General features: G+C 42.2%; 1 protein-coding gene across 1 annotated transcript in view; it reads left to right on the top strand.

Moving 5' to 3' along the window:
* The window catches only part of LOC118379182 (intermembrane lipid transfer protein VPS13B), a 260392-nt gene that overhangs the window by 147398 nt on the left and 97994 nt on the right, over positions 1-15000 (top strand). The window contains 1 exon segment of the mRNA XM_052505923.1: positions 9160-9360. Coding sequence (XP_052361883.1) covers positions 9160-9360 — 201 coding nt within the window.

Here is a 15000-nt window from a genome sequence, read left to right as displayed (position 1 = left end):
CCGGAGTAACACTGGCTGTTTCTCACTGGTGAAAGACTGACCCACAGTAACACTGACCCACAGTAACACTGAACCACAGTAACACTGTAACTCGGTAAAGACTGTTTCTCAGTAACACTGACCCGCAAAACTCTGACAAAGTAACTGTTTCCCACAGTGAAAGACTGACCCACAGTAACACTGACCCACAGTAACACTGACCCACAGTAACACTGACCCACAGTAACACTGACCCACAGTAACACTGACCCACAGTAAAGACTGACCCTAACACTGACCCACAGTAACACTGACCCACAGTAACATTAACCCACAGTAACACTGACCCACAGTAACACTGTTTCCACAGTAACACTGACCCACAGTAACACTGACCCACAGTAACACTGACCCACAGTAACACTGATCCACAGTAACAGTAGTTGACCCACAGTAACACTGACCCACAGTAACACTGACCCACAGTAACACTGACCCACAGTAACACTGACCCACAGTAACACTGACCCACAGTAACACTGACCCACAGTAACACTGACCCACAGTAACATTGACCCACAGTAACACTGACCCACAGTAACACTGACCCACAGTAACATTGACCCACAGTAACACTGACCCACAGTAACACTGACCCACAGTAACACTGACCCACAGTAACACTGACCCACAGTAACACTGACCCACAGTAACACTGACCCACAGTAACACTGACCCACAGTAACATTGACCCACAGTAACATTGACCCACAGTAACATTGACCCACAGTAACACTGACCCACAGTAACACTGACCCACAGTAACACTGACCCACAGTAACACTGACCCACAATAACACTGACCCACAGTAACACTGACCCACAGTAACACTGACCCACAGTAACATTAACCCACAGTAACATTAACCCACAGTAACACTGACCCACAGTAACATTGACCCACAGTAACACTGACCCACAGTAACACTGACCCACAGTAACATTCAGTAGACCCATAGAAGGTCATCCTGTCTAATGTTGATTTATAGACTATGATACTACTATAGACCATGATACTACTATAGACCATGATACTACTATAGACCATGATACTACTATAGACCATGATACTACTATAGACCATGATACTACTATAGACCATGATACTACTATAGACCATGATACTACTATAGACCATGATACTACTATAGACCATGATACTACTATAGACCATGATACTACTATAGACCATGATACTACTATAGACCACGATACTACTATAGACCATGATACTACTATAGACCACGATACTACTATAGACCACGATACTACTATAGACCACGATACTACTATAGACCACGATACTACTATAGACCACGATACTACTATAGACCACGATACTACTATAGACCACGATACTACTATAGACCACGATACTACTATAGACCACGATACTACTATAGACCACGATACTACTATAGACCACGATACTACTATAGACCACGATACTACTATAGACCACGATACTACTATAGACCACGATACTACTATAGACCACGATACTACTATAGACCACGATACTACTATAGACCACGATACTGCTATAGACCACGATACTGCTATAGACCACGATACTGCTATAGACCATGATACTACTATAGACCATGATACTACTACAGACCATGATACTACTATAGACCAAGATACTACTATAGACCATGATACTACTATAGACCATGATACTACTATAGACCATGATACTACTATAGACCATGATACTACTATAGACCACGATACTACTATAGACCATGATACTACTATAGACCATGAAACTACTATAGACCATGATACTACTATAGACCATGATACTACTATAGACCATGAAACTACTATAGACCACGATACTACTATAGACCACGATACTACTATAGACCACGATACTACTATAGACCATGATACTACTATAGACAATGATACTACTATAGACCATGATACTACTATAGACCATGATACTACTATAGACCATTATACTACTATAGACCACGATACTACTATAGACCACGATACTACTATAGACCACGATACTACTATAGACCACGATACTACTATAGACCACGATACTACTATAGACCACGATACTACTATAGACCATGATACTACTATAGACCATGATACTACTATAGACCATGATACTACTATAGACCATGATACTACTATAGACCATGATACTACTATAGACCATGATACTACTATAGACCATGATACTACTATAGACCATGATACTACTATAGACCATGATACTACTATAGACCACGATACTACTATAGACCACGATACTACTATAGACCACGATACTACTATAGACCACGATACTACTATAGACCACGATACTACTATAGACCACGATACTACTATAGACCATGATACTACTATAGACCATGATACTACTATAGACCATGATACTACTATAGACCACGATACTACTATAGACCACGATACTACTATAGACCACGATACTACTATAGACCACGATACTACTATAGACCACGATACTACTATAGACCACGATACTACTATAGACCATGATACTACTATAGACCACGATACTACTATAGACCACGATACTACTATAGACCATGATACTACTATAGACCACGATACTACTATATACCTACAGAAGGTCACTCTGTCTAATGGTTTATAGACCACGATACTACTATAGACCATGATACTACTATAGACCACGATACTACTATAGACCACGATACTACTATAGACCACGATACTACTATAGACCATGATACTACTATAGACCATGATACTACTATAGACCATGATACTACTATAGACCATGATACTACTATAGACCATGATACTACTATAGACCATGATACTACTATAGACCATGATACTACTATAGACCATGATACTACTATAGACCATGATACTACTATAGACCATGATACTACTATAGACCATTATACTACTATAGACCATGATACTACTAAAGACCATTATACTACTATAGACCACGATACTACTATAGACCACGATACTACTATAGACCACGATACTACTATAGACCACGATACTACTATAGACCACGATACTACTATAGACCACGATACTACTATAGACCACGATACTACTATAGACCACGATACTACTATAGACCACGATACTACTATAGACCACGATACTACTATAGACCACGATACTACTATAGACCATGATACTACTATAGACCATGATACTACTATAGACCATGATACTACTATAGACCACGATACTACTATAGACCACGATACTACTATAGACCACGATACTACTATAGACCACGATACTACTATAGACCACGATACTACTATAGACCACGATACTACTATAGACCACGATACTACTATAGACCACGATACTACTATAGACCACGATACTACTATAGACCACGATACTACTATAGACCATGATACTACTATAGACCATGATACTACTATAGACCATGATACTACTATAGACCACGATACTACTATAGACCACGATACTACTATAGACCACGATACTACTATAGACAATGATACTACTATAGACCATGATACTACTATAGACCATGATACTATTATAGACCATGATACTACTATAGACCATGATACTACTATAGACCATGATACTACTATAGACCATGATACTACTATAGACCATGATACTACTATAGACCACGATACTACTATAGACCACGATACTACTATAGACCACGATACTACTATAGACCACGATACTACTATAGATCCTCATACTACTATAGACCATGATACTACTATAGACCATGATACTACTATAGACCATGATACTACTATAGACCATGATACTACTATAGACCATGATACTACTATAGACCATGATACTACTATAGACCATGATACTACTATAGACCATGATACTACTATAGACCACGATACTACTATAGACCACGATACTACTATAGACCACGATACTACTATAGACCACGATACTACTATAGACCACGATACTACTATAGACCACGATACTACTATAGACCACGATACTACTATAGACCACGATACTACTATAGACCACGATACTACTATAGACCACGATACTACTATAGACCATGATACTACTATAGACCATGATACTACTATAGACCATGATACTACTATAGACCTACAGAAGGTCATTCCTTCCTCTCCTTTATCTGCCTCCTTTCATTTCTTTCTAATCCCTCCTTCGTCTTGTGCCCCCTCCTTCATCTGATCTCTGCAGCCCATGGTGTCTATCGGCCTCCCCCTGCCAATCTCTACTAGGGGAGAGGAAGTCTCTCGCCGTGTCTCTCTCAAACCCTGTTCTGAACCCTCCATTCATTCAGTGGAACAGTCTCATGTCTGGCCCTGTGAACCTCTCTGCCCCCGTCTCTCTGCCCCCCATGTGCTCTCTGTCCCCCCAGTCTCTCTCTGGGGAATGTCTCTCTCTGTCCCCCTGTCTCTTCTGCCCCCCTGTCTCTCTCTGTTCCCCCCGTTCTGAAGGTGTTCTGCCCCCTGTTCTCTCTGTCCCCCCGGTGTTCTGTGTGTTCTGACGGTGTTTCTCTGCCCCCCGTCTTCTGTGTGTTCTGACCCCTGTCTCTGTCTGCCCACCCCCTGTCTCTCTCTGTCCCCCTTTCTCTCTGTCCTCCCCCCACCCCCTTCTGTCTGTCCCCCCGGTGTTCATTCCCCCTCCTGCAGCCAGCCCCTGGGTTGTAAGTTTCCCCTCCTGTCAGCTCAGATAATCCTCTAAATTAAACTAAACATTGATAGTGTCAGTTTGGACCCAGTCAGAGCCGTTGTGATGTGTGGATAAGTGTCATGGTGTCAGGGGTTGATTAGAGTTGTGTTCATCAATGTGTAATACTTTCCCTCCTCCCTCCCTTCTCACTCTCTCTGCCCCCCCCTCCCCCCCACCGCGTCTCTCTCTACTATCGGTGTTCAGCCTCCGGTGATGAGACCATCTGGTGTCAACCGATCAGATTCGTCACCGACCGTTGCCACAGGGACGAGCCTAAACTTTTTTTTTTAGGTTAAAACGGAACTCGATCCTGTTTTTTCAAAGTCATCGCAAGTTTTCGCAGACTCGCGCTATTGACTTCACGGAGAAGTAATGTGATGGTTTTGGGAGGGAGGAATGGGAGATGGTTGTAATTCTTTAAATCCCAGCTAATTTCATCACTCTCTCCGTCCTTCATCTGATCTAACTGCAGCCACATGGTGTATATTAGTCCTCATCCGCCCCAGCCAATAGCAACGCAGACAGGGGAGAGGAAGTGACACGTTTAATCTCCAAAATCAAACAGGAATTTGAACCCTCCATTCATTCAGTGGAACAGGAATTCATGTCTGGCCCTGTGAACCCTCTGAGTACATCCCAAATGGCACCCTGTTCCCTACATAGTGCACTACTTTAGACCAGGACCAAATGGCTCCCTGTTCCCTACATAGTTAGACCAGAGCCCTATGGGGAATAGGGAGCCATTTGGGACACAGCCTGTTTGTTCTGACGGTGTTCTGTGTGTTCTGACGGTGTTCTGTGTGTTCTGACGGTGTTCTGTTTGTTCTGACGGTGTTCTGAAGGTGTTCTGAAGGTGTTCTGTGTGTTCTGACGGTGTTCTGTTTGTTCTGACGGTGTTCTGAAGGTGTTCTGAAGGTGTTCTGTGTGTTCTGACGGTGTTCTGTTTGTTCTGACGGTGTTCTGAAGGTGTTCTGAAGGTGTTCTGTGTGTTCTGACGGTGTTCTGAAGGTGTTCTGTGTGTTCTGCCGGTGTTCTGTGTGTTCTGACGGTGTTCTGTTTGTTCTGACGGTGTTCTGAAGGTGTTCTGAAGGTGTTCTGTGTGTTCTGACGGTGTTCTGTTTGTTCTGACGGTGTTCTGAAGGTGTTCTGAAGGTGTTCTGTGTGTTCTGCCGGTGTTCTGAAGGTGTTCTGTGTGTTCTGACGGTGTTCTGACGGTGTTCTGTGTGTTCTGAAGGTGTTCTGTCCGGTGTTCTGTGTGTTCTGAAGGTGTTCTGTCGGTGTTCTGACGGTGTTCTGTGTGTTCTGACGGTGTTCTGTTTGTTCTGTGTTCTGACGGTGTTCTGTGTGTTCTGACGGTGTTCTGTGTGTTCTGTTCTGTGTGTTCTGACGGTGTTCTGTTTGTTCTGTGTGTTCTGACGGTGTTCTGTTTGTTCTGACGGTGTTCTGACTGTGTTCTGACTGTGTTCTGTGTGTTCTGACGGTGTTATATTTGTTCTGATGGTGTTCTGACGGTGTTCTCTTTGTTCTGATGGTGTTCTTTGTGGTCTGACGGTGTTCTGTGTGTTCTGACGGTGTTCTGTTGTTCTGTTTGTTCCGAAGGTGTTCTGACAGTATTCTGTGTGTTTTGATGTTGTTCTGACAGTGTTCTATGTGTTTTAATGGATGTTCCCCGGTGTTCTGTGTTTTAATGGATCCAGTTTAGTGTTCTGTCCGTGTTTTAATGGGTGTTTGAGGTGTTCTGTGTGTTTTGACGGTGTTCTGACGTTTTAATGGATGTTTAGTTTTGACCTCCGTGTTTTAATGGACGGTGTTCTGTGTGTTTTAATGGATCCAGTTTGTGTCCCCTTTCACCTCCGTTCTGTTTTAATGGATCCAGTTTAGTCCCCTCTTCTGAAGGTGTTCTGTGTTTTAATGGATCCAGTTTAGTCCCCTGTTCTCCGGTGTTTTAATGGATCCAGTTTAGTCCCCTCTTCACCTCCGTTCCTGTGTTTTAATGGATCCAGTTTAGTCCCCTCTTCACCTCCGCTGTTTTAATGGATCCAGTTTAGTCCCCTTTCCGCCTCTGACGTTTTAATGGATCCAGTTTTGTCCCCTGTCCTGTGTGTTTTAATGGATCCAGTTTGTCCCCTCTTCACCTGTTCTGTTTGTTCTGGATCCAGTGTCTGTTTCACCTCCGCCCCTGTTTTAATGGATCCAGTTTAGTCCCCTCTTCTGTCCGCCCCTAGTTTTAATGGATCCAGTTTAGTCCCCTCTTCACCTCCGCCCCTGTTTTAATGGATCCAGTTTAGTCCCCTGTTTCCGTTCCCTAGTTTTAATGGATCCAGTGACGTTTTTAATGGATCCAGTTTAGTCCCCTCCGTCCCCTAGTTTTAATGGATCCAGTATAGTCTCCTCGCCCCCTAGTTTCAATGGATCCAGTTTAGTCTCCTTGCCCCCTAGTTTTAATGGATCCAGTTTAGTCCCCTCTTCACCTCCGCCCTAGTTTTAATGGATCCAGTTTAGTCCCCTCTTCACCTCCGCCCCTAGTTTTAATGGATCCAGTTTAGTCCCCTCTTCACCTCCGCCTCCTAGTTTTAATGGATCCAGTTTAGTCCCCTCTTCACCTCCGCCCCCTAGTTTTAATGGATCCAGTTTAGTCCCCTCTTCACCTCCGCCCCCTAGTTTTAATGGATCCAGTTTAGTCCCCTCTTCACCTCCGCCCCTAGTTTTAATGGATCCAGTTTAGTCCCCTCTTCACCTCCGCCTCCTCGTTTTAATGGATCCAGTTTAGTCCCCTCTTCACCTCCGCCCCTAGTTTTAATGGATCCAGTTTAGTCCCCTCTTCACCTCCGCCCCTAGTTTCAATGGATCCAGTTTAGTCTCCTCGCCCCCTAGTTTTAATGGATCCAGTTTAGTCCCCTCTTCTCCTTCGCCCCCTAGTTTTAATGGATCCAGTTTAGTCCCCTAGTTTTAATGGATCCAGTTTAGTCCCCTCTTCACCTCCGCCTCCTAGTTTTAATGGATCCAGTTTAGTCCCCTCTTCACCTCCGCCCCCTAGTTTTAATGGATCCAGTGTCCCTCTCACCTCCGCCCCTAGTTTTAATGGATCCAGTGTCCCCTCTCCCTCGTCCCCTAGTTTTAATGGATCCAGTGTCCCCTCTCCCTCGTCCCCTAGTTTTAATGGATCCAGTGTCGTCTCCTCGTCCCTAGTTTTAATGGATCCAGTGTCGTCTCCTCCTCCCCCCTAGTTTTAATGGATCCAGTGTCCCCTCTTCCCTCGCCCCTAGTTTTAATGGATCCAGTGTCGTCTCCTCGTCCCTAGTTTTAATGGATCCAGTGTCGTCTCCTCGCCCCCTAGTTTTAATGGATCCAGTGTCGTCTCCTCGCCCCCTAGTTTTAATGGATCCAGTGTCGTCTCCTCGTCCCCTAGTTTTAATGGATCCAGTGTCGTCTCCTCGTCCCCTAGTTTTAATGGATCCAGTGTCGTCTCCTCGTCCCCTCGTTTTAATGGATCCAGTGTCGTCTCCTCGTCCCCTAGTTTTAATGGATCCAGTGTCGTCTCCTCGCCCCTAGTTTTAATGGATCCAGTGTCGTCTCCTCGCCCCCTAGTTTTAATGGATCCAGTGTCGTCTCCTCGTCCCCTAGTTTTAATGGATCCAGTGTCGTCTCCTCGTCCCCTCAGTTTTAATGGATCCAGTGTCGTCTCCTCGTCCCCTAGTTTTAATGGATCCAGTGTCGTCTCCTCGTCCCTAGTTTTAATGGATCCAGTTGTATAAGAGAGAGGTGGCTGTTAATCATTCTAACAGTGACCTACGTGTCATCGGTGAATAACGGGACGGCTGAGTGATAGAAGATACATACATACATATATATATATATACATCACATAGAGGGCCGAGGAGAGAGAGAGAGTGCGTGTGTGCTTGATTGTGCGCAAACATGTGTGTAGTGTGTGAGTACATCCATGTGTGTGTGTGTGGTTCTGACCCTCTGTGTCTCTCTGTCCCAGTGTGTGTGTGTGGTTCTGACCCTCTGTGTCTCTCTGTCCCAGTGTGTGTGTGTGGTTCTGACCCTCTGTGTCTCTCTGTCCCAGTGTGTGTGTGTGGTTCTGACCCTCTGTGTCTCTCTGTCCCAGTGTGTGTGTGTGGTTCTGACCCTCTGTGTCTCTCTGTCCCAGTGTGTGTGTGTGGTTCTGACCCTCTGTGTCTCTCTGTCCCAGTGTGTGTGTGGTTCTGACCCTCTGTGTCTCTCTGTCCCAGTGTGTGTGTGTGGTTCTGACCCTCTGTGTCTCTCTGTCCCAGTGTGTGTGTGTGGTTCTGACCCTCTGTGTCTCTCTGTCCCAGTGTGTGTGTGTGGTTCTGACCCTCTGTGTCTCTCTGTCCCAGTGTGTGTGTGTGGTTCTGACCCTCTGTGTCTCTGTCCCAGTGTGTGTAGGGCAGCAGGACTTCACCATGGCGACAGGGCCTAAAGAAGAACCGGTCCCCCCTGTCCAAGAGACGTCTGTCAAGAGGCTGGTGGTCGGACCTCTGGACTTACGGCTCAACAGCAGCGCTGTGCACCGCCTTCTCAAGATGCTGGCCTGCGCCATGGACCACGAGTACCAACCCTACTACAAACCACAACCAGGTAGATACCAACCACAACCAGGTAGATACCAACCACAACCAGGTAGATACCAACCACAACCAGGTAGATACCAACCACAACCAGGTAGATACCAACCACAACCAGGTCGATACCAACCACAACCAGGTAGATACCAACCACAACCAGGTAGATACCAACCACACCCAGGTAGAACCACAACCAGGTAGATACCAACCACAACCAGGTAGATACCAACCACAACCAGGTAGATACCAACCCTACAAAACCAGGTAGATACCAACCAACCAGGTAGATACAAACCACAACCAGGTAGATACCAACCACAACCAGGTAGATACCAACCACAAAACCACAACCAGGTAGATACCAACCACAACCAGGTAGATACCAACCACAACCAGGTAGATACCAACCACAACCAGGTAGATACCAACCACAACCAGGTAGATACCAACCACAACCAGGTAGATACCAACCCTACTACAAACCACAACCAGGTAGATACCAACCACAACCAGGTAGATACCAACCCTACTACAAACCACAACCAGGTAGATACCAACCACAACCAGGTAGATACCAACCACAGTTAGGTAATGTCCCCAACCAGGTAGATACAAGACATCCAGGTAGATACCAACCCTACATACAAACCATCAACCAGGTAGATACCAACCACAACCAGGTAGATACCAACCACAACCAGGTAGATACCAACCACAACCAGGTAGATACCAACCCTACTACAAACCACAACCAGGTAGATACCAACCCTACTACAAACCACAACCAGGTAGATACCAACATCACTGCTATTATAATGTCCGTGTCCATCAAGACATCACTGTTATTATAATGTCCCCATAGTGTCCATCATCACTGCTATTATAATGTCCTCATAGTGTCCATCATCACTGTTATTATAATGTCCTCATAGTGTCCATCAAGACATCACTGTTATTATAATGTCCCCATAGTGTCCATCATCACTGTTATTATAATGTCCCCATAGTGTCCATCATCACTGTTATTATAATGTCCTCATAGTGTCCATCATCACTGTTATTATAATGTCCTCATAGTGTCCATCATCACTGTTATTATAATGTCCTCATAGTGTCCATCATCACTGTTATTATAATGTCCTCATAGTGTCCATCAAGACATCACTGTTATTATAATGTCCCCATAGTGTCCATCAAGACATCACTGTTATTATAATGTCCCCATAGTGTCCATCATCACTGTTATTATAATGTCCTCATAGTGTCCATCATCACTGCTATTATAATGTCCCCATAGTGTCCATCATCACTGCTATTATAATGTCCCCATAGTGTCCATCATCACTGTTATTATAATGTCCCCATAGTGTCCATCATCACTGTTATTATAATGTCCCCATAGTGTCCATCAAGACATCACTGTTATTATAATGTCCTCATAGTGTCCATCAAGACATCACTGTATTATAATGTCCCCATAGTGTCCATCATCACTGTTATTATAATGTCCCATAGTGTCCATCATCACTGTTATTATAATGTCCTCATAGTGTCCATCAAGACATCACTGTTATTATAATGTCCTCATAGTGTCCATCATCACTGTTATTATAATGTCCTCATAGTGTCCATCAAGACATCACTGTTATTATAATGTCCATCAAGTGTCCATCATCACTGTTATTATAATGTCCCCATAGTGTCCATCATCACTGTTATTATAATGTCCCCATAGTGTCCATCATCACTGTTATTATAATGTCCTCATAGTGTCCATCAAGACATCACTGTTATTATAATGTCCTCATAGTGTCCATCTTCACTGCTATTATAATAATGTCCTCATAGTGTCCATCAAGACATCACTGTTATTATAATGTCCCCATAGTGTCCATCATCACTGCTATTATAATGTCCTCATAGTGTCCATCATCACTGTTATTATAATGTCCCCATAGTGTCCATCATCATCACTGTTATTATAATGTCCCCATAGTGTCCATCATCACTGTTATTATAATGTCCTCATAGTGTCCATCATCACTCACTGTTATTATAATGTCCTCATAGTGTCCATCAAGACATCACTGTTATTATAATGTCCTCATAGTGTCCATCATCACTGCTATTATAATGTCCTCATAGTGTCCATCATCACTGTTATTATAATGTCCTCATAGTGTCCATCATCACTGTTATTATAATGTCCTCATAGTGTCCATCATCACTGTTATTATAATGTCCTCATAGTGTCCATCATCACTGTTATTATAATGTCCCCATAGTGTCCATCAAGACATCACTGTTATTATAATGTCCTCATAGTGTCCATCAAGACATCACTGTTATTATAATGTCCCCATAGTGTCCATCAAGACATCACTGCTATTATAATGTCCTCATAGTGTCCATCATCACTGTTATTATAATGTCCTCATAGTGTCCATCATCACTGTTATTATAATGTCCTCATAGTGTCCATCATCACTGTTATTATAATGTCCATCAAGACATCACTGTTATTATAATGTCCCCATAGTGTCCATCAAGACATCACTGTTATTATAATGTCCCCATAGTGTCCATCAAGACATCACTGTTATTATAATGTCCCCATAGTGTCCATCATCACTGCTATTATAATGTCCTCATAGTGTCCATCATCACTGTTATTATAATGTCCCCATAGTGTCCATCATCACTGTTATTATAATGTCCTCATAGTGTCCATCATCACTGTTATTATAATGTCCCCATAGTGTCCATCATCACTGTTATTATAATGTCCTCATAGTGTCCATCATCACTGTTATTATAATGTCCCCATAGTGTCCATCATCACTGTTATTATAATGTCCCCATAGTGTCCATCAAGACATCACTGTTATTATAATGTCCTCATAGTGTCCATCATCACTGCTATTATAATGTCCCCATAGTGTCCATCATCACTGCTATTATAATGTCCCCATAGTGTCCATCATCACTGTTATTATAATGTCCTCATAGTGTCCATCATCACTGTTATTATAATGTCCTCATAGTGTCCATCATCACTGTTATTATAATGTCCCCATAGTGTCCATCATCACTGTTATTATAATGTCCCCATAGTGTCCATCATCACTGTTATTATAATGTCCCCATAGTGTCCATCATCACTGTTATTATAATGTCCATCAAGACATCACTGTTATTATAATGTCCCCATAGTGTCCATCATCACTGTTATTATAATGTCCCCATAGTGTCCATCATCACTGTTATTATAATGTCCTCATAGTGTCCATCATCACTGTTATTATAATGTCCCCATAGTGTCCATCATCACTGTTATTATAATGTCCCCATAGTGTCCATCATCACTGTTATTATAATGTCCTCATAGTGTCCATCATCACTGTTATTATAATGTCCTCATAGTGTCCATCAAGACATCACTGTTATTATAATGTCCTCATAGTGTCCATCATCACTGTTATTATAATGTCCTCATAGTGTCCATCATCACTGTTATTATAATGTCCTCATAGTGTCCATCATCACTGTTATTATAATGTCCCCATAGTGTCCATCATCACTGTTATTATAATGTCCCCATAGTGTCCATCATCACTGTTATTATAATGTCCTCATAGTGTCCATCAAGACATCACTGTTATTATAATGTCCTCATAGTGTCCATCATCACTGTTATTATAATGTCCTCATAGTGTCCATCAAGACATCACTGCTATTATAATGTCCTCATAGTGTCCATCATCACTGTTATTATAATGTCCTCATAGTGTCCATCATCACTGTTATTATAATGTCCCCATAGTGTCCATCAAGACATCACTGTTATTATAATGTCCTCATAGTGTCCATCAAGACATCACTGTTATTATAATGTCCTCATAGTGTCCATCATCACTGTTATTATAATGTCCTCATAGTGTCCATCATCACTGTTATTATAATGTCCTCATAGTGTCCATCATCACTGTTATTATAATGTCCCCATAGTGTCCATCAAGACATCACTGTTATTATAATGTCCCCATAGTGTCCATCATCACTGTTATTATAATGTCCTCATAGTGTCCATCAAGACATCACTGTTATTATAATGTCCTCATAGTGTCCATCATCACTGTTATTATAATGTCCTCATAGTGTCCATCATCACTGTTATTATAATGTCCTCATAGTGTCCATCAAGACATCACTGTTATTATAATGTCCTCATAGTGTCCATCATCACTGTTATTATAATGTCCTCATAGTGTCCATCAAGACATCACTGCTATTATAATGTCCTCATAGTGTCCATCAAGACATCACTGTTATTATAATGTCCTCATAGTGTCCATCAAGACATCACTGTTATTATAATGTCCTCATAGTGTCCATCAAGACATCACTGCTATTATAATGTCCTCATAGTGTCCATCAAGTCACTGTTATTATAATGTCCCATAGTGTCCATCATCACTGCTATTATAATGTCCCCATAGTGTCCATCATCACTGTTATTATAATGTCCCCATAGTGTCCATCATCACTGTTATTATAATGTCCCCATAGTGTCCATCATCACTGTTATTATAATGTCCTCATAGTGTCCATCAAGACATCACTGCTATTATAATGTCCTCATAGTGTCCATCAAGACATCACTGTTATTATAATGTCCCCATAGTGTCCATCATCACTGTTATTATAATGTCCCCATAGTGTCCATCATCACTGTTATTATAATGTCCTCATAGTGTCCATCAAGACATCACTGTTATTATAATGTCCCCATAGTGTCCATCAAGACATCACTGCTATTATAATGTCCTCATAGTGTCCATCAAGACATCACTGCTATTATAATGTCCTCATAGTGTCCATCAAGACATCACTGCTATTATAATGTCCCCATAGTGTCCATCAAGACATCACTGTTATTATAATGTCCCCATAGTGTCCATCAAGACATCACTGCTATTATAATGTCCTCATAGTGTCCATCAAGACATCACTGTTATTATAATGTCCTCATAGTGTCCATCATCACTGCTATTATAATGTCCTCATAGTGTCCATCATCACTGTTATTATAATGTCCTCATAGTGTCCATCAAGACATCACTGCTATTATAATGTCCTCATAGTGTCCATCAAGACATCACTGCTATTATAATGTCCTCATAATGTCCATCAAGACATCACTGCTATTATAATGTCCTCATAGTGTCCATCATCACTGTTATTATAATGTCCTCATAGTGTCCATCAAGACATCACTGCTATTATAATGTCCCCATAGTGTCCATCATCACTGTTATTATAATGTCCTCATAGTGTCCATCATCACTGCTATTATAATGTCCTCATAGTGTCCATCATCACTGTTATTATAATGTCCTCATAGTGTCCATCAAGACATCACTGTTATTATAATGTCCTCATAGTGTCCATCATCACTGTTATTATAATGTCCTCATAGTGTCCATCAAGACATCACTGTTATTATAATGTCCCCATAGTGTCCATCATCACTGTTATTATAATGTCCTCATAATGTCCATCAAGACATCACTGCTATTATAATGTCCCCATAGTGTCCATCATCACTGTTATTATAATGTCCCCATAGTGTCCATCAAGACATCACTGCTAT

The sequence above is a fragment of the Oncorhynchus keta genome, unplaced genomic scaffold, assembly GCF_023373465.1.
Source record: "Oncorhynchus keta strain PuntledgeMale-10-30-2019 unplaced genomic scaffold, Oket_V2 Un_contig_2511_pilon_pilon, whole genome shotgun sequence".
Classification (NCBI taxonomy): Eukaryota; Metazoa; Chordata; class Actinopteri; order Salmoniformes; family Salmonidae; genus Oncorhynchus; species Oncorhynchus keta.
This window is presented reverse-complemented; position numbering and strand designations above follow the sequence as displayed.